Source organism: Symphalangus syndactylus, chromosome 4 (genome assembly GCF_028878055.3).
Source record: "Symphalangus syndactylus isolate Jambi chromosome 4, NHGRI_mSymSyn1-v2.1_pri, whole genome shotgun sequence".
Classification (NCBI taxonomy): Eukaryota; Metazoa; Chordata; class Mammalia; order Primates; family Hylobatidae; genus Symphalangus; species Symphalangus syndactylus.
In genome coordinates this window covers 85,079,161-85,106,411 of record NC_072426.2, presented here as the reverse complement: position 1 = coordinate 85,106,411, position 27,251 = coordinate 85,079,161, and the positions used below count along the sequence as shown (strand labels likewise).

Genomic DNA, 27,251 nt, shown 5'->3' with positions numbered 1-27,251 from the left:
ATCAGGTGTGGGCAACGTTTATACCTGACTCTAGGTGGAGCTGGTTGGGCCTGAGGGACGTTTCTAGAGGCTGTGGTCAGAAACTGGGCGCTCTGGTGACCACTGCTCCCTGAACAAACCCCTGCAGGTTACTGCTCAGGGGCAGCAAGGTGCCAGCCACACATCAGGACACTGTGAGGGGAACAGGTGAAGACAGCCGTCTGACACTGCTGGGCCCAGAGGCGCTGCTGTGCTGCCTCCTGAAGCACAGTCCAGGAGCTCCAGCAGGGCCTGGCCTGGGTGCCCTGTGGGTAGGAAAGGCTTTCTGGAGGGATTTGCCCTAATGGAGCCTTCAATGAACAGACGCTTCCCATGGCCTTGGCTCAGCCCTCCTGTAGAGTGGCCACACTTGCCCACACCTTGCCCAAGCACAGCACCTGCGCTGGGTTCCCACTCAGGCTCTGGCCCTGGAGCAGAGCTAGGGCCATGGTGGAAAGCCCAGGGGACCTCCCAAGACAGAAACTGGCTGCAGAGGTCCAGATGGCTAGGGGGCGGGAGAAGTAAAGAAAGGCATCCCACCTGGAGCATGCAGACGAGACAGCTGAAAGCACAAGGCTGCTGCCCCTCAGGGGGCTTCACATCCCACTTCACAATGCCTGTGCTATTCCAACCAGGGGCATACCTCAGGGGGCGCCTAGCCCTTGGAGAAACAGGAGCGGTCCTGTATTGTGCCCTGTATTGCGCGGCATGAAAAATGAGCCAGTTAACAAGGCACCATGCTTTGTGAGCACATTTAATAAAGAAAGCTGACTGTTCCCGGTGGCTGCCCGGATCCTGGGTACCCTCCATTTCTGTGGCCATGAAGGACATTTCTTGGGTAAAGGCTAAGCACTACTCTTGGTACCGTCCCCTTCTGACCCTCACCAGGAGCTGCATGGTTGGAGCAGCATCTGATCCCACCTGGAGTATGTGGGGTCCCAACAGTCCCCACAGAGGTATCAGGATCTCTCTCTCTCCAGCTGGCTCCAGAGCGCCTGGCTGCTCCAGAGATACAGAGGCTTCTGATTCCGTACATGGCTGGAGACCAGCAGACGTGGTACAGAAGTGAGCTCTGCCACTCCTTCTACTTTGGGGCCCTGGCACCTTTTGGCCCAACAGTCAAGCTTCCTAGGGTCAAAAAAAACTCCTCCATTTCCCTCTGCAACAGCTGGTTCCTCCTCTCCGCGTCCTCCCGCGCCCGTTCAGAGTTTCGCAGCTTTATTTCCAGCATGATGTATTTTTTCTTTTCCTGGTCCAGTTCTTCTTCTAACCGGGACATTCGTTTTCTCAGGTCAGCACTCCCTTCTTCGATTCTGAAAAGTCAAGGAGAGATGCTGTTTGAGACTCTGTGGGCCAGGTTCACTGTCCCATGGGTGCACCCTGCTTGTGCTCACTGTGGGTTGAGGGGTCAGGCCAGGCCATGGTGGCAGGAGGAAACCCCAGCTCATCTGCTCCTCACAAGAACCCCAGTACTTCACCCGTGAGCAAATTGCCCCCTGCCATAGCTCCCCTAGCTCCCCTGGGCCTGTGATCCCGAAATGCCAACACAAGGATCCATGCCTTCGGTGCCTCCCTGGGTCCGCATTTGCCCCTTCAGTGCAGTATGGGATCCCTGCCAGCTAGTGGGAACAGTACAGGCCCCTGCATGGGGAGGGTTGGGACTTGGACTGTCCCCTGACCTTTGCTCCTGTGCTGTGGCCTCCCCTCCCACAGCTCCCCACACTGTCCCCACGATCCAGCCACACGTGGTGACCCACAGAAGATCCTGTGGGGTGGTGACTTCCATTCCTGCTTGCCCGTCATGTTCAGCTCAAGCGCCCCTTCCATGATGCTACTTCCTGTGATCCTCCCCAGCAGGTCACAATGGTGCTCCTCTGCGCCACCAGAGCCTATACCACACGCTTCCATGCAGGCTTATGCCGCAGTGTGCCAAGGTTGGCACGGCCATCTTTTTGACCAGACGACCAGCTTCTGTCTCTTAGAAGGGACTCACCTGAGCCCAGCCCCTGGGAACATATGCTGGATTTTAACACCCAGCCTGGTGACCTCTGAGCCACATGGCTGTGGACAGGACACAAGCCACAGTGAAATGCAGGCGGTAACTGCTCCTCAGAGCACTGGTAACCATGGACTGGAACATGCCAGGGGCCAGCACAGCACCTGGTACGTGGTGCATGATGAACAAACACGGATTCCCCAACCCACCAAAACGAAGCCTCCATCCTCATCACTGAGCTTGAAGCATGGCCTGAGCCCTCCCCACCAGGAGCACAGACAGCTGTCAGAGAAGCCACCCACCTCCCCACTGCTGCCCCTGGCTCGGGCCTGGACCTCCCCTCTCCCTTCTCTGTCAGGCTCAAGACTCCAAGCCCCAACTACACGCTGATGACCCTGCACCATTTCATCAGCATCTCTGACTTAAAGGGTCCTGACCCTCATCTCCAGACCACTCTTCCGCAGCCCCGGTGCACTCTTGGTGAACACCTTCCCAGGCGCTCAGCTGAACAATGATGTCCTCCCCTAAGTCCATTCTTTTTCTCGGTCCCATATCTCATCAGTTAGCAAGACCTTTTGGCTCTACCTTCAAAATATGCTCAGCACCTGGCCACTTCCCCCACCTCCACCTGCTGCCCCATAGGGCCACACCCCCCATAGGTCAGGCCTAGACCCCCACACCTCCTAACTGGTCTGTTCTGCTCTTGTCCCCTGGCAAGTTCTGCTCGGCACGGCACCCAGGTGCACCTGTCAAAGTGCCCAATGTGCCAAGACCCTCCGTCGGCTTCTCACTTCATTCTCATCTCACTCCACGAAAAACCACAGCATTGCCCAGGCCAAAAGGCCCCACCCATTGCCCCTGCCCCACACATCTCCAGTCCCCAGCCCCTGACTCTCCCCGCCTGCAGGGGTCTTGGGGTCAGTGCTGGCTGCAGCTCTGGGGTCTCCTTCCCAGGGCCCTCCAACCTTCTACCCTGAGGCTCCTCTCGGCTTCCCTCGATGCTGCTCTATGTTCCCCTCCTTCTTCTCCCTTCTAACACACCGTATATTTTTAAAAATGTATCATGCTTATGGTCTTTGTCCCCCTGCAACCCAAATAAGAATGCGGACAGAGATTTTGATCAGTTTTCACCTCAACTGTGGCCACCCGCACAGCATCTGGTACTTCACAGAAAACAGGTTCTCTTTTGGGAATGCACGAAGGAAGGCTGACTCCCCAGCAGGGCCCTGGGGAGGGGCTCTGACCAGAGTCCCGGGAGCCAGGACAAGGCCAGTGTCACCCCACCCCCCACCCGATGGCTCCATATTTCCAGAGAACAGGACACACATTACCCAATCACCTGCTGGACGGGACAGGTGCTAATGCCCTTGCCTTCCTTCCTGTGCTCAGAGACCTTCCTCACACTAGACCCTCCCTCCCTCTAACCAAGACAACAACCCAGACCACTCTGCTAGCGAGTACAGTCCCTCCACAAGGGCTACCACTGCTGTCCCTTTCCCTCTGGGAACCTCATCTTACCTGCAGCCAGCAGGCAGGAGTTAATGCGAGCAGCAAAGTTTCCCAAGCACTCTCATCCACTGTGAGTCACTTAATACCCAGGACAAATGGGTGAGGTCACTGGGGCCCAAAGATCCTGCCAGGGACACTCAGGCAATCCCTGGTGGAGCTGGGACTAGAATCCAAGTAGTCTGACCCGGAGTCCAACAGCCCTGCATCTCCCTTGAGCTCCAGGCACTCAGCACACAACTGGCGCAGCTGGTCCAGCTCAGCCTTCTGCATGGACAGCCTTCTGTATGGTAAGAGTTCCCACATACCCTGTAGTTTGGTCTGTGAGCTCATCTGCAGCAGATAGCATCTTCTACTAGATTTCTGGAGGCCCTTGGGTTCTACTGATGCTATTTCCTTTCTCGGCTCCATCCTATTTGTCCTTCCAGCCCTGGCTTAGGCACTGCCTGCTGTGACCTCCCCTATACGGCAGAGGCCTCTGCCCTCAAGGTCCCTCTCCTGTCTCTTCCTTTTGCAGACATGGTGCCTGTACATGCCTAGCACTCTCCAGCACCCAGGGAACAGCTGTCAGCAGAGCAAAAGGGCAAGGGCTGCCATTCCAGCTCCCAGTGGAAATCACAGGCTCAGAGTGGGTGGCAGGAATGCCTTCCACCTCCATCCACTGCCTCTAACGGATAAAGGAATTCCCTGCTAGTGGGTGGGACCCAGGTGAACAGGTCGGCCGGCTAACGGGGACCTGCAGCCAGAGGGACCAAGGAGTCTGAGTTGCTAAGGGAAACTCCCTGTGCTGGAGAACCTGGTCTCCAGGAGCTGAGGTTCCTCACTGCAGAGGGGAACCCCGGTCCTCATGGGAGGCTGGAACTCCGGCCCTCTGTTAGTGAGATTGTAAGCCTCAGGGTGCAGCACAACCATCCTGTGACAAGGGCGGGCACGAGGGCTTGGTTCAGCAGGGAAACTGGATTCTGATCCCATCAAGGAAGGGGTCCTCACTGCCAGCCTGGCTGGCCTGGGGCCTGGGCACTTCCTGGCGCTCAGCATCCAGGCTATGAGCCCCTGTACTGGGACGAGCCTGGGACCTGCCTCCAGGGGACGCCCCCTCCCTAGCTGCAGACTGCACACTGACTGTTCCCACCCCTGTAGCAAAGGTCCCCGGCAGGCTGGGCAGGCATTCCCACTCACGTGGAGTCAGCAGGCCTCTGCAGCGCTGACTGCGTGCCAGACTGACTGCGTGCCAAGCCTGCCAGTCCCAGGGCTTTCCCAGAGCTAGGATTCCCCTCTCTGAGGCTGGCTTCCAGGGCCAGCGGCCCAGAGGTCAGGGGCCGACGCCCATGTGCCAAGAGCACAGCTCTGCCTGCAGGCTCCGCCCTGTCACAAGAGGCTCCACGGGCAGCACGTTACCTTTTCACACTCCTCTCGTACTCAGTCCGCTGGCGGCACAGCTCGGCCCTGAGCTCAGTGACCAGCCCCTGTAAGGCCTCGGAGCGGCGCGCGTGCTCCCGGCTGGGGCTGTCCGGCTCGCTGGGCTCACTGTTGCTGGCACCCGCGCCCGCCTCGTCCAGGCTGTGGTCCAGGTCCAGGGACTTGGGGTCCTCGCTGCTGCTGGGGAGCGGGGAGGGCTCCAGGGCCCAGTCGGTGTGCAGGGAGCTGCGGGCGGACGAGTCGCTGGCGCGGCAGGCCGTGCAGCTGCTGAGTGAGCCCCCCACCGACGACTCGCTGGACGAGGCCCCGGACCACGCCATGCTGGCCACGCTGGGTATGCCGGGGACCAGGCCCGGCGCGGGCACATTGTCGTAGGTGGAGAGTCTCTGCACGGAGCTCGAGTCCTTGAGCCGGTCTCCCGACGAGGCCCGGCGGTGGCCGCGCAGGGAGGACAGCCCGTTCATGAGCCAGTTCCCGCCGGAGGAGATGATAGGCACCTCCAGGGATGAGCCGCCCCCCTTCGGGCTTCCCGATCGGGACCCCGGCTGCCGGAAGGAGGACTTCCAACTGGGCAGGGTCTGCACCTTCTTCCCAGGGCTGCACCGGCTCCCCGGCCCCGTGGGGGCTGTTCTGGAGAGCACCGCCACGGCCGCTCCGTCCAGGGAAGAGGTCCTGTGCGCGGGCAGGCCGGGGCCGCCGGGCTCTCCCTGGCTGTCCCTGGTGGCCTCCTCGGAGCCCCACCCCACTGCGCATTGCGGGCCCCCACGTGGGGAGGTGGGCCCTTCCGGGGCCGGTGCGGTGAAGAGCTGGCTGTGTTTGCGGATGAGGACAGTCATCAGGTGCTGGACGAGGGAAGTGCCTGCCGGGAAGAGAGGCGGAGAAGGGCCTTGCTGCCAGCCACTCGGCCCAGGCTCGCTCTGCCAGTCATGGAGAAGCTGCAGCTTCGTGGGAGCTGGCCCTGTCCCCAGAGCCAGGCCGCCCCTCAAGGGAGCCTTCATCCGCCCAGAAGAAAGGACCACACACCCTCCAACTCCAGGCAGGACAGCAGGATGGGACCGCAGAACCGCCTTCCTCAGGCACAGAGCCGCAGCGGGGAGGAAGCACTGTGCCTGCGCTCACGCCCTCCAGCTGGGGTGGGGTGAGGAAGCAGTCACCATGGCTGCAGGGTGAGCAGGCGGCAGGTTGGAACTGGAACCTGGGACCTGACATGCCAGAACTCTCTCGGCTGCCCCATGTCATTCCCCTGTGCTGCTGACAACGGCCATGCCTGGATGTCCACACTCTGGGAGCATAGGGCTCCGGGACAGGGAATAGAGCCATCTTTCCTGTGTGGGGGCACACACATACAATTGCACACACAGTGCACCCCGCCCACCCCCTAAAATCCCCCCCACAATCACACGTACAATGCACCCCATCCACCCCCAAAGTCCCACACACACATACAATTGGACAAACAATGCACCCACCCAGCCTCCCCAAATCCCCCAACACACAATCGCACATACGATGCCCACTCCCGAAAATCCCACACACATAAATTACACACACAATGCACTCTGCCCAGTTTTCCCAAAGCCCCTACACACACACAAGTGAACACACAAATCCCCCACCCAGCCTCCCCAAATCCCCCCATACACAATCGCACAATGAACCCCACCCACTCCCCAAAATCCCCCACACACAATTGCACACACAATGCACCCTCTGCAGCCTCCCCAAATTCCCCTATACACAATCGTACACATAGTGCACCCTGCCCACCCCCCAGAATCCCACATACATATAATCTTGCACACACACAATCTCCCGTCTCTAGGCCAAGGCCCCCGAGATGCAGTCCCCAGTCCTGGGGACTCAGTTCCTGCGGTGGTGGGGTGGGGGCCTACTACGGAGGTGGGCAGTGCAGGAAGGACCAGGGCATCTACCTAGCTGCCTCATTCCGTCCTGCTACCCTCACCACAAAGGCCAGATGCTAGGAAGTCCCCCGGGTGGGATGGAGGGCTGAGTACCAGGGTGGACTCTCCCATTGAAGTTGACTAGGAATCCTGGAAGAAGTCAAGTAAGGAATTCTGAGGCCAAGAACCTAGGTGAAGCAGGAACTCCACGAAGCAGGCAGGGCAGGCCTCCCCCCTCAAGCATCTGTACCACCAGGCTGGTGGGAGCTTGTGTTTTCCTGGCCTCGAGGGGCCCTGGGGTGGGAGACCCAGCCAGGGCAGACCGAAGTGGGGACTTGAGCAAACGCACTCCACCATGTCCCTCGACATGGGATAAGGGCAAGAACAGCCTCAGCTGTGGGCTTCCTGTCTGAGCAGCACCATCTCTCATGCATACTCCACTGGGGACAGTGTTCCATGGGCCCTATGAGGTAGGCTCTCTTTTCTATGGCAGCCTACACTTGTGCCCTTTGCTAAGTCTGGCTGACTGGCCTCTGGTGAGTCCCCTCGCCTCTCCTGGCCTCAGTTTCCTCATCTATAAAGTGGGGGCGATTACCACAGCACAGGCTGGTTGTAAAGCCTGAAATGAGGTGATACAAACAAAGCACTTGGTAGAAGCTTACTGAAAGCGGCTGCTGTTGTTGCCATTTTTAATCACTTATTGTTATTTATCATAGAGAAATTCTCCAGGGTTTGCAAAGCTGACATCCAGGAACCTATGACGACTGCTTAATTGTAAAAGAAAAGCAAACATGTCTGTGTTCAAGGGCAAGAGTGCTGATCTCTCCCATCCCTCCAGCCTCTTCCATCCACAGAAACCCCTGGCCATTCTAATTGCACCCAGTGACCTGCTGCTGCCCATCGCAGGGCAAAGTTCCTTTTTATCTTATAGCTGGACCTCATGGGGGTTGGGCGGGGTGAGGTCTGCAGAAGTTCCTGCCAAGTCCCCAGAGATGGAGATGTGCCACCTGAGCCACCCCTCCTGCTGGCCTGGCCCTGGGCTGGGATGGTTCCTAGGACTTGCCCTGGACCAAGATGAGCCCAGACCCCGACAGCACCCAGGGCCACCAGGTACACCTCCCACTTACCTTCCATGATGGTTACTGGGTCCTCTACCTGTGGCCGCAGAATGTTAGGTCCAAAGACGGTTGCCAGATTCTGGACACTCATCTTGTTGACATTTGAGTATGCCTGAACTTCATCCAGAAACCTGCAAAGTAAGGAAGCAGCAGTCATCAAAGAAACAAGTTCCGACGCCCAGTCTCCTGCGTGCGGCCTGGACGCCCCGCCACACCCCTGCTGAGCCCTGCTGCCTGTGGGCTTTTGCCCACTGGGTGCAGCCTGCCTCTGCCAGGCTTGATGAGAGCAGGCTTCCCCTGGGGCCCAAGAGGGCCATCAGAAGTAAAGGTCACTGGGACAAGGGCCCACTGCTATTTGTGTGAAAGGAGGACAAGACTCTGCACATTGTAGTGGGCGCAAATTCTGGGAAGTCCCAGACCCCGGTCAGCGCCGGCCCCGCATGCCCCTTCTCAGTGTCTAGGATGGGGATACATGAAGGGTTGGGGTCAAGGGGCAGATGCCTGGGGGGACAGGATGGCAAGAGGCACCCAGGAAGGACAGAGGGTATGTCCCTTCTGGAATTATCTACCCAGGGCTGTTTAAAACCAGCTGCTGCCATGGGACTGTAAGCTTCGTGAACTCAGGGTCTGTGCTTTTCCACTCCCTGCTTCGTCCACGCTGGGTGAGGCTGTGCAGAGTGGGGAATGACCCGGGCCCCCCTCTGACAAGGAAGAGTTATGTGTCTTGCTGTTGGGTTGGGGGAGCGTGGAGCCAGTGCAGGAAAGTGTGGTTCCCCTCCTGCCACGCCGCTTACTTGCAGATGTATCTGAGCAGGTTGTAATTTGCCTGAGGAAGGTTGCTCACTTGTTTAGCCAACTCCAGAGTGCCCTTAGGAATGAAGAACAGAATTTCAAACACTGGCAATGAGGCCCCTGACCCTTCTCTGACTGCGAGGAGGGGTGGGCAAGGAGAAGGGAGGTGGGAGCTACAGTGGCCCAGCCCCAATGGACCAGACGGCTCCACCACCTCCACCTCCCCTCAAAGAGTGGCCAGGGCCCAGCTGTGACCTCCTGGGAAGCTAACTTGCTTCCAAGGAACTGGTGTGAGGGGTGAGCCTCTACGGGGCCCGTGGAGGAATGTCAGGGCCAGCACTCAGCTCACTTATCAAGACACAAATATTTGCCAGATAATGAGCCCTCATCTCCCACATGGCCGCAGGGAAGGCAAACAGTCCTTCCCTGGCCCTGAGCCACCTGGGGCTGCAGACCAGCACCTGCATGGGTGGGGACAGGAGGGCTGGCTCATCTGTCCTGGGAGCCAGCTCAAATTCTTTTGGGAAGGAAGCAAGATATAAATAAAAGATCTCCCTGTTTCTGAGCCCATGACAGGCCTGAGTGGCCTGAGTCGGGTGTGGGGAGTGCAAGCACCTACTGGTGTGGCAGCCAGAGCCGGGCACACCAGACCCACCCCTCCCAGGGACCAAGGCCGCAGACAGGTATGGCTCTAGACAGCAGGATGCCCCGGCCCTCCCCGACCCGAGCAGGATGCCCTGGCCCCTCCTCCACCCGAGCAGGATGCTCCAGGCCCCCACCACACCCCCAACACAGAGCAGGCCTCCATAGGATCCATGTGCCATGAAAATTCATGAAAAGTCAGAGTCTGTGTCCTGAGTCTACAGGCTGCCACCCAGCCAGCCCATCTCCCAGGAGCTAGCCCCAGGAGCCACTGACCTCCCCTTCGTCCTTGGTGAGCAGCTGGGCGCAGCTGAGGAAGTCCTCGTACCTGGCGAAGGGGACCACGGGCTCGGGGAGCTCCCGCAGGTACAGCTTCAGCAGGGAGGCCACCGTGTGCACGTCTGTTGTGCTGTGGGGGGGGGAAGAGGACAGGTGTGTGAGGCCTGGGATGCCAGGGGACTTCAGGGTTGACTGGTACCCTCTGACGCCAAGGGGCAGCCTCTGGTCTCAGGTGCATTCTTGGGCACACTGGGGGCTGCATCTGCAGCCAGCTGCCCTGGTCAAGGAAAGGCCAGTGTTGCTTCTGGGAGCAGTGGATAGAGCTGGGGCAGGGATGACTAAGTATCCATAGCCAGGAGCTCCAGCTCAGGGATCACTCATCATGCCTAGGCACCTGCTCAGAATCCCTGAGTCTCATGTCTGTGTCAGTCAGTCCAGAACCTGCTCCTGTCCTGCGTAGACTGTGTAGGACTCCAGGGACTGCAAAGCCACAGGGCCCTGCAGGGCACAGCTGCTCCACCCTAGCAGCTGCCCTGGGCCAGAGGAATCAAGTGTGATGCAGGTCAGGTTGCACAGGGGAGGGCCCTGGGACACGGGCCAGGGAGCCCCTTCCACAGGCCTGGTGGCCATCCCAAGGTCCCCTGCAAGACGATGTGGGAGCTGCCTGCTCTTCGGTAGGAACAGCTATCCTGAAGGCCCTCCATAGGTGCTGCCAACCCCCAGCCCGAGCTTGCCCTCTCCACTGCACTTGACTTTGGCTGGAGTCAGAGGAGCTGCATCAAAGGCGCCCACAATGCAGGGCTGCTGGCTCCTTGTCAGGGAGCAGGTATCCGGGGACCAACAGCAGGAGCAGGTCGGAGGTCAGGCCTTTTCCTCTCTTCCTGTCCACAATGGTGACACCTAGGCTTCTAAGCTCATCACCCCCTCTCCAGTGCCCCAGGAGTCCACTCCAGGCCTCAGTCTCCTGCTCTGGCTGGGAGCTGCCAAGGCAGAAGTAGACCAGTTGTGGATGGTGGTGGCAATGGGCCTGGCATAGTCCTTCCCTGGGTCCTGTGTGGGGTCTGCAGTTCAGGTCCTAAACGAGAGCCTTGGCATCTCCTCCGAGCTTGCATTCCAAGCCGTATAGGGGCCCCAGGTTGTTCATCTGCTTGTCTAGAACCAGGGACTTAAACCCTGGGCCGCATTTCCCTCAGGAAAGATGAGACTGGGGCCAGGAGACTGGCTGTGCCATTGTGCTATCCCCTGACCCCGGATGAATCCCAGGCTAGGCTCACTGAGATAAATACCTTCTGGCCCTGACATTTGGGATTCTGGGGTTCCATGTATCCATATGCACCCCAAATCCATATACCTGGGGCCCCTCCTTGCCTGAGGCTCAGTGACTCTTGGTCTGGCTGGGTCCAGGCAGCCCCCATCCCACCCTCCTTCCATCTCCAGCCAGGCATGCTGCTACCACACCCTCCTCGGCCTTCTCCCGGGCCATGTTCCTGGCCAACTGCCCTGGGTACCCAGGCTTGAGCCCAGCGGCCCCTTCCCCACTGGGAGCCCATGGCTTCAGTGGCAGCCTGAGTGGAGCCCGAGAGACTGGGGGAAGGGCAGGAGGCAGGGAAGTGTGGTTGGGAGCCAGCCCGCATGTCTTCCCTTTTTCTGCAGCTGGGGGGATGGGAGCATTTCTGCCCTGGGTGAGTGGACACAGAGCCACCCCTCCTCGGCTGCATCCCTGCCCCTCAGGGTCCTGCTGTTTGGCCCTGCCTGACCCCCTATCCGCTCAGCACCTGAGCTCTTACTTCCTTTCCTCGCCCCTGCCTCCCTCCCTCCTTCTTCACTGCAGTGCCTTTCCTCCAACAGCTGTCGCCAAGCCTTTTCTTGAGACTTTTCCCTAAACTGCTGTCCCCTTCCCCCCTCCAACAAGCACCCAAGGACAACTTTGTACAGCCCGTGGCCTTGTGGGTGCCTCTCCAGCCTGTGGGCCTCCCAGCATGCGGCGACATTAGTGCAGGTGGAGGGTGGGGGCAGGGGTGGGACAGAAAGGGCAGCAGCTGGTCAGGGGACCAGGTGCCTGCCCTGGGGGCAAACCAGCCCTGGTGGTCAGTGCAGCCCACAGCAAGGTGACCCTCCACCTGCAGGTTCCTCGTCACCTCTCTGTAACCAGGGAACCCCCTGCCCACGCCAACACCGGCATCTATGCAGGATACGCCATGCCTCCAGCCTGGCCCTGACTCGCCTCACTCCCCTAGAGTCCATTTCTCATCACCCAGCCCCACTTCCTCGACCTGCCCCCCAGCCGGGCTGCCTGCCTAACCCCACCTGGGTGTCCGCAGGGCTCCTCCGTGAGCAGCCCAGCCCTGCCATCTGCAGCACCCTGGGAGGTTCCCTACCACTAGGCCCGGGACTGGTGCCCCTGGTGTTTACTTGTTATCTGTCAAGACCCACCCCTCTTAGAATTTCTAATGCATGTGGGTGCCCCTCCACCCCTAGGCCTCCCAGTGGTCCCTCCCTCAAAGGATAGCAGCTGAGGGAGTAAGAAGAGCCTGGCAGCCAGGAGTCCCTGCAGCTCTAGGCTCCAGCCCACAGGAGGCCGTCCTCAGAGCTCAGCAGCAGGGTGGCAGCCCGGGAGATGGACAGCCCAGTGCCCAGGGGACACTGTGCTGGGAAGGGGCAAGTATAGGACAGCTCCAGGCACTGAGGCTTCCAGGCCTGGTGAGGCTTTAGCGGAAGAGAAGCCCAGGACCTGGAGCTAAAGAGGACCTTCTTATAGAGATGAGCAGCAAAGTGAGGAGGGGGCTTTGTGGGGAAGGGGCCAGGACAAAAGCCAACACCCCGGCAGGCAGGCAGGCTATGGCCTTGGGGAGAGAGCTCCATCCTGGGACCCTCTGTCGGAAGTGGGTGAGGAGGGGACCCTCTGTTGGGGGTGGGTGGGGAGGGGGGACCTTCTGCTGGGGTTGGGTGGGAAGGGGGGCCTCCATCAGGGGTAGGTGGGGAGGGCCCCTTTGTGGGTACAGCTGCAGAGCCAGGGGAGCTGCCATGGAAATGGCAGAAAGTGGGAAGGATGGCCTCAGATACCCCAGGAGGAGTTTCTAAAGGGAGAGGAAACCAAAGCCCAGGGCCACCGTGGCAGTATGGGGGTCCCTGCTGAGATGGGGGTGGAGAGACAAGGCCAACATGCCCACCATGGAGATGGCCTTCCTGACACAATTCCAGAAGCAGGGTAGAAGCAGCCAGAGAAGGAGAAGGCAGACAGGGGAGGGCCTCCAAGACATAGGGAAGGCTGCCCTAGGCTGCTGGGAGGCCGAGAGTCAGGTCTGCATGGAACCCACCCTAGGGTGCCCAGCTGCCTCTCAAGGGGGCTTCAGCAGGCAGGCCAGGTGGAGAAAGGAGGCTGAGCATGCCAGGAACCACACCTTGGGAGAGCAGGTGTGCCCAGGTGGAGACCCGCCCAGCAGGATGGGAGAAGCTTGGCAGGGTGGGTGAGGCGCGGACGGCCTGAGCCACTCCAGGGAGCCCCAGCAGAGTTTGGTAGGGGAGTGGCAAGGTCTGATCTGTGTCTGAAGAAGCCCCTCAGGTAGCATCAGGCACTAGGGCAGAGCACCTGATCCCGGGGAGCTTCCAAAAGTCTCGGTTCCCAGGCCTTACCCAGGTGACATTATTTGAAGCAATCTGCAACCCTAACGCTGAGACACAGGATGAAGAGGCCTGGCTGGCCGAGGTTCAGAATGGACGACAAGCTCATTGAGCATCAACACTGGGATGGAGCTTCACAAAGCTCCAGAGGAAGGGTGCCCTGTACCTCCCTGGGTGGAGCACCGCTAGGGAACAGTTGTCAGTCCTGGACTCCACATCTAAGGAGAAGAGCTGACACCCTCCCCGGCTGCAGTGACGGGCCTGGGAAAGAGCTGAGGGGCTGAGTGTTCTGCCCCCAGAGGAGAAGCCCTGGGAGGCCAGGGCTGCCTGTGGGTCCTGGTGGGCCCATCCTGGGGCAGATCCAAGAAGACAGGGCAGAAGCCCCATGGAGGGTAGGTTTTCTTGATGTAGGAAGAACTCTATGAAAAAACTGCCCCATAATGGGTGGGGGCACTGTCAGGGGAAACAGAATCCCCAAACGGCCCTAGGCTGGGGGTATAGTTGGCTCCACCCAGGGGCATCCAGGGCTTGGGTAAGCCCCCATGACGGGTAGGATGGACATGGCCCCAGAGCAGATGGAGGAGACTCGCTCTCCTGTCCCCAGAATCCAAGAGGAGGGGAGTCAAGCTGCTGTGCCATCTTGCCATCGATAGAGCCTGGGGGTAGGTCACCGGAGGAAGCACGGCCAAGAGACAGACCCTGCAGAAGGCCTGGGGTCCCAGATGCAGCTGCGCCTGGTCTGTCCTCACATGGCAGCCAGCAGAGGTCCTTTTCCTCCTGCCTGGGTCAGGTTTATTAGCATGTGCAGGGGAGGCAGGCTGTGTGGATGTGAGCTGGCCTCGTGCATGGCAGGCATCCATCCTGAGAGGGGACCCCGGGCTGGTGGAGTGAGGGTGTGCCCTACACTCTGCCCACTAGGAGGGCTGGCCCACCATCCTGTCGCCAGCCCACCCCTGCCCACTGGAGCTGGTGTCCTGGGCAGGAGGCCCTGCAGGAGGAATGGACAAGTGGCTCCACCTTACCCCCGATCACCAGCTCACCTGTCAAACAGTGGCTTCTCCCCACAGTCGAAGGAATCCTGCAGCTCCCTCACCAGATTGGCCTGGCCCGGCATGCGGAACAGCCCCTCCTCAGTGAGCCCGCGCTCCCGGATGAAGTCCACACACTGCTCCACCAGCAGGGGCGCCAGGCGGGGGCCATACTTTCGCTCGTGGTGGACCGTGTCCTCCAGGCGCTGCCCAAAGATCCCTGAGCACAGAGAGGAGCTAGTCACACCCTCCACCACCCAGCTCAGCGTTGGGTGCTCAGGACAATGGAGGGCACGTGCACTGTTAGGGCTAAAGGTGGCTCCTCCTCAGGAAGCAAATTACACACTGGGAGGATGCATACTAGGAGGCTGGGCCCTGGCCGCCGGGACACATGCTGGGAGGATGCATACCAGGAGGCTGGGCCCTGGGCTGCCTGTGGACAGACAGCAGGAGGGAGCAGTGAGATGGTGGTGTGACCTGGCCCATGGAGCTTGCCCAAGCCAGGAGCAAATGGCCCTTGGGAGCGTGCATTATGCCTGTCATTGATTGGTTTTGCAGTCATTCCAAATGAGAAGCCATCCAATGCCCATCAGCAGCAGATCTCCTGTGTTCTGTTCTTACCATGGAACACAGTGCAGCAATGAGAATAAATGAGGCACAGCTCACTGGACAAGACAGATGACATAGTAATGTGAAAACCACAGTCATGACTCAGCATCAATCATCATCAGGAAAATGCAAATCCAAACCACTATCTGATACCACCTCACACCCAGTAGGATGGCTACTGTCAAAAGATCAGATAGTAACAAGTGTTGGCAAGGATGTGGAGAAACTGGAACCCTTCCTTGTGCACTGCTGGCAGGATAATAAGATGGTGCAGTTGCTGTGGAAAACAGCACGGCAGTTCCTCAAAAAATTAAAACCAGAATTACCAATAATCCCTCCCCTGGGTATATACCTAAAAGAATTAAAAGTAAGGTCTCAAAGAGACACTTGCACACCCATGTTCACAGCAGCATTATTCACAGTAGCTGAAACGCGGAAGCAAGCCATGTGTCCATCAATGAATGAACAGAAAACCAAGACGTGGTATTTGCATACAGTAGAACTTGATTCGCCTTAAAAAGGAGGGAAATTCAGACAAGTGCTACAACATGGGTGAAACTGGAGAACATTATGTGATGTAAATCATTCACAAAAGGACAAATGCTGTGTGATTCCCCTTATATGAAGAACTTGGAGTAGTCAAATTCACAGAGACAGAAAGTAGAATGGTGGCTGCAAGGGGCTGGGGACAGGGGAGATGGCAAGTTAGAATTGAATGGGCACAGAGTCTCAGCTTTGCAAGATGGAAAGCGTTCTGGAGATGGATAGTGCTGATGGTTGCACGATAATTCGAATGAATGTAATGCTGCTGAACTGTGTGCTTTAAAAATGAAGACAGGAAACTTTATGCTAAGTGTATTTTATGAAATGTTTTAAAAATTAGAAAACAAAAAAAAATCATCAGAAACAAAAGAAGCCAAACCCCAGAGTGCACACTGCATGACTCCATGTATGTAAAGTTAAAGACAGGCCAAACCCATCTGTGCTGTTAGGCCGGGACATGGTTACCTTGGTGGGTCAGTGACTGGAAGGGGCTCAAAGGCTTCTGGGGTCCTGGTAACACTGTGTCTCTCCCCCAGCACTGCTTACCCAGTTATGTTCCTCTTGAGAAAATTCACTGAACTGTACACTTATGACTTATATGCTTTTCTGCATGTTATTCTTAAATAACATTAGCAAAAAGAAAGAAAAGAAATCAGAGAGAGAATGATCTAAAACAATACATGACAAGACACCAAATGAGGAATAGAGGGAGAGAGGAAGGAGGCAGAGGAACTTCTGACAAAATCTATGAAAACAATATATCACTAGGCTAAGAGGTTCCTGGCAGCCCAGGCAAAGAAGGGAAGGAGTTGAGGTCCATAAAGCTGTCTACGCCATGTCACAGTAACTGGAGAAACAGACTTGTGCCAGCCCCTAAGCTCTACAAGGTGAGTGCCTGACTCTTTGGAGTGGCCTGACATTATTCACACCCACTGTGCAGAGACCTTCCCTGCAGGGTGCCTTGTGGGATTGTCCAGGGGCAAGATGCCAAAGCGCCATGTCCAGGCTTGGGACTTCTCAGAGACCTGGGCACTGAGCCAGCTAAAAGTGGGGCTCCATTTGTCTTATTTAGCTTCCCACCCAGGGGCTATTTTGGAATAAGATACATCAGTCCCTGATACAGTGCCTGGCACACAGCAGGACACAGTAAATGCTCCTCCTCGCCCTGCTCGACCCAAAAACAAAGTGTATAAAACGTGAAAGGTGAAGACTCTTCCTTTGAGAACACATGCCCACGTGGGCTACACCTGCTGGATACCAGCAATGCTTTAGGGAGAAGTGTGTATGCACATGTGTACATGTAGTGTGGGCTTGTGTGTGCATGTGTGTGCACATGTGCTGGATGTGGGCTTATAAAAATGTATGTGCATATGTGTGCATGTGGGCTTGTGTGTGCATGGGCCTGCACACGTTGGGGGGGGCACGTGAGTGTGAGGAGAGTGCCGAAGTAGCTACACACGGTGTTGTGGTGCCAGGTGCTGTTCTGAGCATTTTACACTCATCAGCACATTTAATCCTACCCATCTGATAACTTAGGGACTGTCACTATCACTGTAACCATCATCATCATTATCTTGACTTTTGCCTGTTCAGTTTGTAGGATGTTTGAATGGAGAGGCATGGGGGCTTAAGAATGTGCCCAAGTTCACTCAGCATGCATGACAGGGACAACGGTCCAACCCAGGAAGTCTGGCTCCAGGTGTAGGGAATGTACTCAGCCACATGGCTGCTTGGCACCCACGTTGGTGTGGAGATACCTATGTGAGGCATCCCCAAATCCAGCACCAGCAGTTCCTGAAAACATGGGTCATGTGAACAGAAAACAGGCAGAGGTTGCAATACTAACAAGAAGGGAAAGCTGTTCCCACCTGGGACCTGGTGGGCAAGACCAGGCGCCCCTGCCCAGAAATGGGGCCCAAGGGGCCACTCATCAGCCTTGAGCACAGGGGTTGATCCTGCTGCAAGCTTGGCCTGCTAGCTGCCTAGGACAGCTGTGAGAAGCCAGTCCGAGGAGGCTCCAGGGCCCACCACTGACAGCGTCCTGGCCTTTCCACCATCCCGAGAGTGGCCTGGGCTGGTCCAGTGACACTGAGCCCCTGCTCCCTCTCATCTCAGTCAGGGTTCAACATCTGATGCCTAACAGTGGGCCACACAGGTCCACAGACGTGCCTATTTAGCTCATACGATGTTTGAAACACTTTTAAATTAGTTATTTACAATCAAGAGATTTCATATACAAATCTGGATTCCCAGCTTCTCTTAAAAAAATCCAGACACGGTGACACCAGGCCTGAGTTCCAAAAAAAGCAACAGTTGCAGAGCTCAGTGATATCTGTGCCCTTTTGATAGGACACACACTTGCTAGTTCTCCACAGTCCCCACCATCCCCTCTCACTTCCAACCCAGCCCATGCTCCGCTCGTGTGGTCTTGACAGGTATTCGTTCACCTCTTCTGCTTTGACCTCTGGGGCACTGACTTCCCCCAAGGACACTGGGGCCAGGATAAGTAGGAAAGGTAGCAATGGGAAGCTACACCTCTCAGGACCAGAGGCCTCTGCTAGGACCTCAAATGAGCAGACAGTGGGCATCCAGGAGGAAGTGCCCATGGGCAGAGGGTCCCATGAGGGGAGAGGCTGACCTGGCAGTGCCCCTGGTGCCTGCCACCTGCCTCCTGCCTCCCTCCCCTTTCCTCCAGCTCTGCCCACTGCTTGAGTGGCATGAATCCATTTGCCTTCATGGGCCTGTGAGTGGGTAGGGCCTTCTCCCAGGGTAGCGCTTTCCTCTTTGGTCTGGGCAAATTTCCTACTAGCCCTTGGAAGAAAGCTCAGAAGTCCCTCCTACGTGAGCTGCCCCAGATCCTCCCTTCAGCTTTCCCTCCCCTCTGTCACAGCCCTGACTGCCACTACTCCAGACAGTGTGAGGACACTCCCCTCTGCTGGGTTGCTGAACTGCCCAGAGCCACATGCTGGGCTTGCAGCAGAGGCCAAGGAGAGCCAGTGAAGGAGGGGACCAAGTTCTCCAGGGCCGCCACCCATCTCAACTCACAGCGTTCAGCCCCACCCTCAGCTCACAGCTGACTGAAGGCCACAGTCAAGGAAGAGATACATGGGGAAAAAATTCCAAAATTCTCTCTGGAAGCCCATGGAGCATGGGTAATTCCACCCAGCCATCTCTTGGCTCCAGCCCTGCCTGCTGTCCCATCTTCTACCCCCAAAACTCCTGCTGTCTGTCTGTCCATCCACCTTTCCATAACCCCTATACTTTGTGCCTGGCCCCACTCTAGGAATTAGAGAGCTGCCCTGAGGGCTGTAAACATATAAATCTCCCTGGGGCCTCCCCTGCTCCCTGTTCCCCCATGCACATTGTCCTCAGGATAAAGCCTAAACTTGGCAGGCAGGCAAGGCCCTGCCCCACTCCCTCCACCAGACCCTAGGGGTGCAGAGCCTGGGCCAGCCCAAGATTTGCACAGTGCCCGCACATCCAGGCAGCTCCCAGCCCCAGCACAACCACTACCCCTCTGCTCCCCCATGGCACCTTCCTGACCACTTTCCCAAAACAGGGATGGAAGAGCCAGGAAAGGGACATCCACAGGGTCCTGGGCACTTCTAGAGAGAACAGGTTCAGGGAGGAGATGATGCTGAAACCAACATCTAAAGACGAGCAGGAGGTAGCCAGGTAGGCGGACGGGGGTGCAGGGCACATGATGGAGGAGCATGGGCATCAGAGGACAGGGGTGAAGGAGCATGGTTGGCAGCACCCTGCCCTGGCATGGTGGGGCTGGGGTGGGGACACGGGAAAGTAGGCGATGTTCAAGGCCAAAGGTCACAGAGACAAAGATTCTGGGTCTGCACGCACTGCTCTGGTGCATATCCTGGCTAACCCACTGAGGAGAGGAACTGCTTCCCTTTCCTGGGGCTCAGTCTCTCCATCTATGAAATCTATAAAATGGGATGATCACACCTGTCTTCAGGGGGGTGCTATGAGGGCGAGACTTCCCTGAGGCCCAGCCCCCAGGTACCACCAGGCTGCAGACTGGCCCCACATTCCCAGCTGGCCACTGGAACCCTTGGAGGGGAGCTGCCAGGAGCCATGAGAAGGTCTCATTCCAGCTCAGCCTCCCAAGAGGCTTCCTTCCCAGCGGCCCTCTTGTGGGAGGCACCCTGTGCTGGGGCTTCTGGGCCCGGCCTCCCTTATTAGGGGCCCCACCAATCCCTCCCCTCATCAGGGTCTCTCGGGAGCCTGGCAGGGCCTCCCCCGCCTGGCTGAACTCCCTCAGCTCTCCTGGCACCCTCGGAGGGGAGCCTTGCCAAGAACTAGTTCCAGTAGGTTTGTCAGCTCCCTGGAAACCCAGCCATCGTGTGGGTTCCTCGAGGTCCCAGCCCATGCTCTTCACAGAGCAGTGGCAGCTGGCAGAGGCTGCCTCTCCTCTTGATGAACTTGCTGCCAGGCCTCCCCCGCCAGCGTTCCCCTGGCAAAGCCGTCCCTCACTCCCCTCCCTGGGAATCCCACACCGGAGAGGAAGCCCAGGCAGAGCAGTCCGCTGGCTCCAGTCCGCGTCCTCTATGACCCTGGGCACTGTCCTAAGCCTCTCTGAGCTGGGCTTGGCCATCTCCCGGGGTGTGAGCGTCCACGGGAGATCGACCACATCAGGCACGCGGGAGCAGGAGCTTTGAAATGCAGCTTTCTCTGGACCTTGCAGGGTCAATTCCTGGACAAGTTCTGCCTGCCCCTGAGTCCCACCCGCAAGGCCGCATCAGGGAAGGGAGATCTGGGATTCCCTCTTGGAGCTGATCCCGGAGCACAGTGGAGCTGCGCAGCAGGTCTGCTTCAGTCATATGCCTGCTTTTCACTCTTACAGGAGCGGGCAATGACATAGTCTGGGAAGAGGCACAATGAGGAAAGTAATTCTAAAATTCTCTCTAGAGACTCCCAAACTTTAGGTAATTCCACAGTTTCCCTCTTGGTTCCAGGCCTTCCTGCTCTCAGGTCACCTGTACCCCAACATTCACCATCTTCCATGCAACCACCCCACCCTTTGTCCGTCGTCAGTGCAGGGACTCACTGGCCGGCCAACTCTGTCACTTCCAGGTTCTGCGCTAAATATTAGGGAGCTTCAGAATTGCCCCCAGGGCTGTAAGCGGTAAGCTCCACCAGCCAGCCGGCACAGCTGAAAACTCTCCTGCTCCCCACCCGTCCAGGCCTGGAGGAGCACAGCAGAGGCTAAGCTCACCTGGAAGGGTCCTGCCCTGGGCAGTCCACCCCAGGGCAGAAGTGATTCCCTCCTCCTGGGGCCTCCGGTCCCACACCCCTTCCTGTGGCCCAGGTAGGCTTGGGGTCAGAGTATGAGGCTCGGATCCCTCTGGGTCCCCTCCGTAGTTCGGGGTGGGGAGGGATCCTTTGCAAGTCCCTGCGCCCCTCCCAGACTCTAAGTCCTCGTCTCTACATGCGGGACGCCCACAGCCAGCAGGAGATTGGAGGGCGCCTCCGGTCCCTGCCCCTTCCCTCGGACACGCACGACCCCCGCCCCCTGGGAACCGTCCCGCAGCACCAGATCCGCGGTGACACCCAAACTCCCCCAGGCTCCCCGCCGACCCCGCGAGACGCATGCGCGGCGCTCTCCTCGCCCGCTGCGCCGGTCCCGGCTTCGAGCGCCTCTCTGGCCCGGAGACGCAGCTTCTCTGGCGGGCCCGGGGGCGCCCGCACCCCGTCCCGCCCCTACCTGGGGCGGCGGGCGCGCAGCAGGCGGGCAGGCGGCAGGGCGGCCGCGGGCAGGCGCGGCACCCGGAGTAGGCCCGCGCGGCCGGCATCAGGCCCATGGCGCGCCCAGGCGCGGCGGCGCGGCGGCAGCTGGAATGCCCGGCACGCGCGCAGGTAGCGTCTTGCCTGCCGCCCGCCCGCCCCGGCCAGCGCCGCCCCAGGCCCGGACCCTGAGGCGAGGGAGGGCCCAGGATCTGTGAGTTGCCTGGGATGCCACGCCCGAAGTCGGCCCCCGTGAGGGATCTCTGGTGTCAAACTTCACACCCTTTCCCCTAATGCCCCACGTTCCCGGGCACCGCAGGAATCCCTTCCCTCTTTGCCCAGGACGCGCTTTCGAGCGCCCGCTCAGCCCTTCGCCTGGGAAGCAGGTGTTCCAGGTGAGGCAATGGAGGTCCAGGGAGGTTAGGTAACAGTCTGGGTCACCCAACAAGGAGGAGGGTGCTGGCTTCACAGTGGGGGTCCAGGCTCCAGGCCCTCCTGGCCTCTTCCTGCCTGGGCATCCTCGTGCCAGAGATAGTGGTTTGGACTTGACATACAGTATGCCCCTGAGCAGTCTGAGGGGTATTAGCTTCCCTATATTACCGAGAATCAGAGAGGTTGTGTGATTTGCCTAAGGTCATACAGCTGGTGATGGACCTTCATTAATACCTACATGATCTTTCTGCAAAGCCTGTGTTCTTCTCGGGTTAAGTTTCTGAGACCAGCCCACAATCCCCATACTTCCAAAGGGTGAGGGCTGGAATGGGTACACCAGGAAGGCAGGTGGACAGAGAGGCACGGCTAGGGGCAGTGCAACGCCAGTAGCAGGGACGGGAGTCCCAAGGGTAGGAGCGCAGAATTCTTAAGGGAGGGATTTGCGGCCCTGGGGCTGGAAGAGGCTGGGGCCCTTCTTCAAGCTGGATGTACAGAGCTGGGTCACGCCTCTTGCTCATTCTAGGCAGAGCCTGGCCTAGGGTGAAACAAGCCAGGCACTCACCACAGGGGCACAATTTAAGGGGCACCCAAAACCTCACTCAGTAACTAGGATAAACACTATTGTAATATTTTTAAGAATAAATATTAGGCAAACAATCTTTGATGAACAAAAGATCAAAGTTTTCAATACAGACAGGAGCAGTTATGCACTTGCGCAGGCCTTGAGGGTGAGTGCTTCCCACCCCAATCCCACCACACTCCTGCCTTTATTTCACATGTTCGCATTTGACCATGGATGTGGTTGGCTGAATAATGCCCTTCCCCCCAAGATGTCCTGATCCCTGGAACCTGTGGCTGCGTTATCTTACACAGTACAAGAGACTTTGTAGGTGTGATGAGGGCTGGAGAGGTTAACCTGGGTTATCTGAGGGGCCAGGTGCAATCATAGGGGTTCTTTTACGAGGAAGGCAGAAGGAAGTTTGACCACAGTGGAGGCGACGGGGGCAGGACAGAGGCAGAGACTGCAGTGCTGAAGCCGCAGCCAAGGCCTTGCTGTAGCCCCTGGAAGGTTAAAGATACAAGGAACTGCTTCTCCCCATGTCCTACGAGAAACCAGTCCTGCTGACATCTGGATTTTAGCCTTAGAAGACTGGTTATGACTTCTGACCTCCAGAACTAGAAGATAATCACGTTGTGTTGTTTTAAGCTGCCAAATTTCTGGCAGTTTGTTAGAGCTGCAATGGGGACCTAATATAAGGATATTTTTGTATTAATGTTCATTTTTTAAAAGATTACAATAAAATATCTTGATTACTGAGTTTTTTTGGTGCCCCCTTACATTTTGTGCCCCAGGCCAGTGAGGATCCCTAGTCCTGGCCCTGACACTGAGTATGAGGGCTAAGGTCCTCAAAACTGGGAGTGGGGCTGCAGAGCTGTTTTCTCCCTCCCCAGAGCTCAGGTGAACATGAGGGTGCCAGGGCAGGTTGGTGCAGGGTGTCACAAGCCAAGGAATGTCTGTCTTCCACCTACCAACAGAGCCTGGCATTCCCACGGCCCAGGGACCCGCCAGCTCTGAGCAGCCCTGTCCATGTTAAAGAGCAGGGGCCAAGGGTTCAGCAGAAGCTCCCACCAACCGGGGGCCGGCAGGCTTCTCTCAGGTGGGCAGGCAGGGTCTGGTGCCGACATGTTTTCTCTGCTCTGAGCCATGGTTTTCCTGCCTGTGTCTTCAGAGTCAGACTGGCCAGTCTCTGCAGTGTGCCCTCCAGCCCTACCCAGGAGCCCCACATGGCTAGAGGCCTGCAGGCGCCACCCATTAGAAGGCTCTGACAGGCACTGCCACATTGAGCTCCAGGTGAAGCCCTGGCCCTGCCAATGCCCACCCCACCTCAGGGGTGGTTTTTAGCGGTGGGGCCTGTTGGGGATGGGAGTGCAGAGACAGTCATGAGACTGCCTTCTCGGGGCAGGGCTAGGGAGCTGACAACCTGAGTCTGTACTCTCACACAAGCAACCCAGTAACAGTTGGCTTCTTCACTCTGGATGGTCTTTGTCTCTGAGCTGTGTGTACAGCAGCTCCCTGGCTAGGGCTGGGATCCAGGACCTCAGGGATTGCCTCTTCCCTCAGTCTTATGTCCCCCTCCCCCATCAAGAAAACTCAGATCTAGTGGGTAGAATGCGCTGAGGCCTACCTGGCAACAGCATCCAGCGATGAGCTTACCCTGGAGGTGGGCTGCGCTGCCCCCAGCCCCACTGTGTGTTGTTAGGTAAGTTGCTGAACCTCTGAGTCTCTGCTGCCTCCAGATTGTACCAAACTCCTGGCAAGGGCAGCCCATAGCCAGTGTGAGCTCCCTTCCTCTTCTCTCAGGGTGTGTGGGCTGAAGTCCTCCAGGGCCATTTGGAACAAGCTGAGAGACGAAGACCCAACCCTAGGACACCCTGAGGCTTCCTGGCATCCTGCTCTCTACAGCAGGCAGCCAGCACCCAGGCTCTGCACTCCAGCAGACCTAGGTCGAAATGCCAGCTTCCCACTTATCTGTGGTTTGGACAAAATGCTGTAGCCTCCTTGATTCTGTCTCCTCACCAAAAGTGGGATATAATGGGACTGATTTCATAGGGCTATTGTCAAGCTCAGCAGGGACACAGAGTCCAGGACAGGAAATGCTGGGGTCCCCAGGGTTTCATCCCCATCTTAGCAATAATTGAGACAAACTCTTTTCTGGTTCTGTGATCTGAGATCTATTGAAACCAGACTGAAACCAAACTGGCCAAGCTGATGGGCATTTCTCATCAGAGCTGCTGAGAAGGAAGGGCTTAATGAACCAGCAACGTGGTTAAAAGAGTGTTGAACGTTAGCGTCCTGACCTTTGCAGGAAGCAGTGGTGACAGCCCCCTGTAAATCATCCTGACTAGCTTACCAGGCTCTCCCTAGATAAGGCAGCTGCTCTGGCCTTTGTTCTGGTACACAGCTCTGTGGCTGTCCCATCAGAGGGGGTGGGGGAGGGCGGCTGTGGCTGGAGGCCATTTCCTCTGCCTTGGGGATCCAAGTTCTCAGGCTCCTGGGGCTCTGGCAGGGGAGAAGCCTTGAGCGCTGCAGGGGAAGGAGGCCCAAGTGTGCTCAGAACACCCTGTATACCTAGAAGAGGCCAGGCCTGCCCTCTGTGAGCCTGGACAGGATCCAAGGTCCATAGTGACATCTTCTCCACTTGAGTACATGGACCCTCAGGGCACACTAGAATGGACGGAAGGCACCAGAACTAGTCTCAAGTACCCCTCTGCTGGCTTAGTGACCTGAGGCCTAGCCCAGGTCTGCAAGAGTCCTTTCTCTCCCCTTTTGGAAGGGCTGCCTGGAAAAGCCCAGGCCCACTGGCCAGGCAGGTTGACATTCACAGGAACTAGAAATAAGACTGTTTTCTTGAATCTCCCAGTAGGGCTGTGATATAGAGCAAGCAGTGCTGGGGAGAAGTGGTCCACTAGGACCTTGGGCCCACCACTGGCAGCCTGGCCTGGGGGTAATCACCTTTCACTCTGAATCTGATTATGCCTCCAGGGCTTCTTTTTAGAGATGCCATTCCATCAAATGATGACCACTACCAGCTAACAAGGTTGCATTGTGTCCCACCTGGTTGTCCCAAAGTTGGATTTTTTTCCATGTCACATGTCCTGCCCTAGGGCTTCAGGGAGCTGTATTTCTCCCTTCTTTCTTCCACCCATGACTCCAGAGGAACCCAAGGACAGGAGAGTTGACTCCTGGGGGTCTGAGAAAAGTCTCCGGAGGGCTGTGAGATTCCCACACAGCCAGGCCAGGGCAGTGCAGTTCCAATGATGACCACAGGCCTACTGCCTGTCTCCGGCCCCCCATGCCCCGCCCCAGCACCAAGCAGTCACTCTGGGCGGGGACACCTTTTCCCAACTGGGCTCCTTGCCCCAAGACTGCCTTCTGCGCTGCCACTGGTAAGGTTGGGACCAACAGCTTCAAGGCTTTGCTTGGCGGTGCCTGCTGGCCGTAGTGCTAGTTAGTACCAGTCCCAGCCCCCAGACTTCTGAATCTAACTGCCCGCTCAGTGTCTCCACTGGTTTAATGACTCACAGACACCTCAAACCTAAACGTGTCCAAACAGAGCCATGGTCTTGCCATAGCCTCCCAAACCAGCTCTGTGCTAAGTCTTCCCTTCTTACTTCATAACAACTCCAGCCTCCAGATGCCCAGCCAGACACCTTGGAGTTAGCCTCCACTGCGCCCTTCTTCACATCCACAGCCAGGAGAGCTTATTGTCCTACTTGCAAAATAGAGTTGGAATCTGATCACTTTCACTACCCTGACCACAGGGAGAGCACCCCATTCTCTTGCCTGGATTATTGCAAATTCATCTTCAGCTCCCCCTTGCACAACTCTGGTCAGCAGGCAGAGTGGTCCTCTTAAATGATGTATTACATCAAGACATTTCTCGGCTCAAGGCCCTCCAATGTCCCCTCCTCATTTCAGAGTAACAGCAGCCGGGCGGGGTGCGGTGGCTCACACCTGTAATCCCAGCACTTTGGGAGGCCAAGGCGGGTGGATCACAAGGTCAGGAGTTGGAGACCAGCCTGGCCAAGATGGTGAAACCCTGTATCTACTAAAAATACAAAAATTTTTAGCCACCCGAGTGGTGGCGGGTGCCTGTAATCCCAGCTACTCGGGAGGCTGAGGCAGGAGAATTGCTTGAACCTGGGAGGCAGAGATTGCAGTGAGCCCAGATAGCGCCACTGCACTCTAGCCTGGGCGACAGAGCAAGACTCGGCCTCAAAAAAAGAAGAAGAAAAAAAAAAAGAGTAACAGTGGCTGGGTGTGGTGGCTCATGCCTGTAATCCTAACACTTTGGGAGGCCGAGGCAGGTGGATCATTTGAGGTCAGGAGTTCGAGAGCAGCCTGGCCAACATGGTGAAACCCCTGCTATACTCAAAATACAAAAATTAGTTGGGTATGGTGGTACGTGCTTGTAATCCCAGCTACTCGGGAGGCTGAGGCAGACGAATTGCTTGAACCCAGGAGGCAGAGGTTGCAGTGAGCCAAGATCGTGCCACTGCACTCCAGCCTGGGCAACAGAGCGAGACTCTGTCTCAAAAATGAAATAAAATAAAACAAAATAAAATAACAGCTATAGTACTGAAAGGGGTCCAGGAAGCCTCTACCTTCTGGCCACTCCCATCTGGCTCCCTTCCTCCCACCCTCCAGCCCATCTGCCTCTGTGCTGGTTCTAGACCACATCAGATGTTCTGCTTTTGCCCAAGCTATGGCCTCCGTCTAGCACACTTCCACTAGATGTCCCCTTGGCTCACTTTCTCACCTCTTTCAACACTGTATGAACAATGAGATAACACTTCATACCTGTTAGGATGGCTATTAAAAAAAAAAAAAAAAAAACACAGAAAACAAGTGCTGGTGAGGATGTAGAGGAACTAGAAACCTTTTGTACTGTCAGTGGGAATATAAAATGGGGCAGCCACTGTGGAAATTGGTCTGGAGGCTCCTCAAAAAATTAAAAATAGAATTACCATATGATCTAGCAATCCCACTTCTGGGTACATACCCCAAATAATTGAAATCAGGGACTCAAACAGATATTTGCATACT

The 27,251-nt window shown here is 57.2% G+C and overlaps 1 protein-coding gene across 13 annotated transcripts in view; it reads right to left on the bottom strand.

The window, feature by feature from the left end:
* Positions 1-756: 756 nt before the first annotated feature.
* ARHGAP22 (Rho GTPase activating protein 22) overlaps positions 757-27,251 on the bottom strand; it is a 210,072-nt gene continuing 183,577 nt past the window's right edge. For 10 of the 13 annotated variants that reach the window (XM_055275379.2, XM_063638047.1, XM_055275381.2 and 7 more), the window contains 6 exons: positions 14,333-14,540; positions 9,669-9,801; positions 8,753-8,826; positions 7,968-8,089; positions 4,919-5,798; positions 757-1,331 (listed from right to left, as the gene is read on the bottom strand). In XM_055275379.2, coding sequence (XP_055131354.1) covers positions 1,103-1,331; positions 4,919-5,798; positions 7,968-8,089; positions 8,753-8,826; positions 9,669-9,801; positions 14,333-14,540 — 1,646 coding nt within the window. In that variant the 3' untranslated portion in view covers positions 757-1,102. Of the gene's footprint in view, positions 1,332-4,918; positions 5,799-7,967; positions 8,090-8,752; positions 8,827-9,668; positions 9,802-14,332; positions 14,541-27,251 lie in introns of those variants that run through there. The other 3 variants (XM_063638050.1, XM_055275386.2, XM_055275387.2) reach the window with 3 other exon arrangements.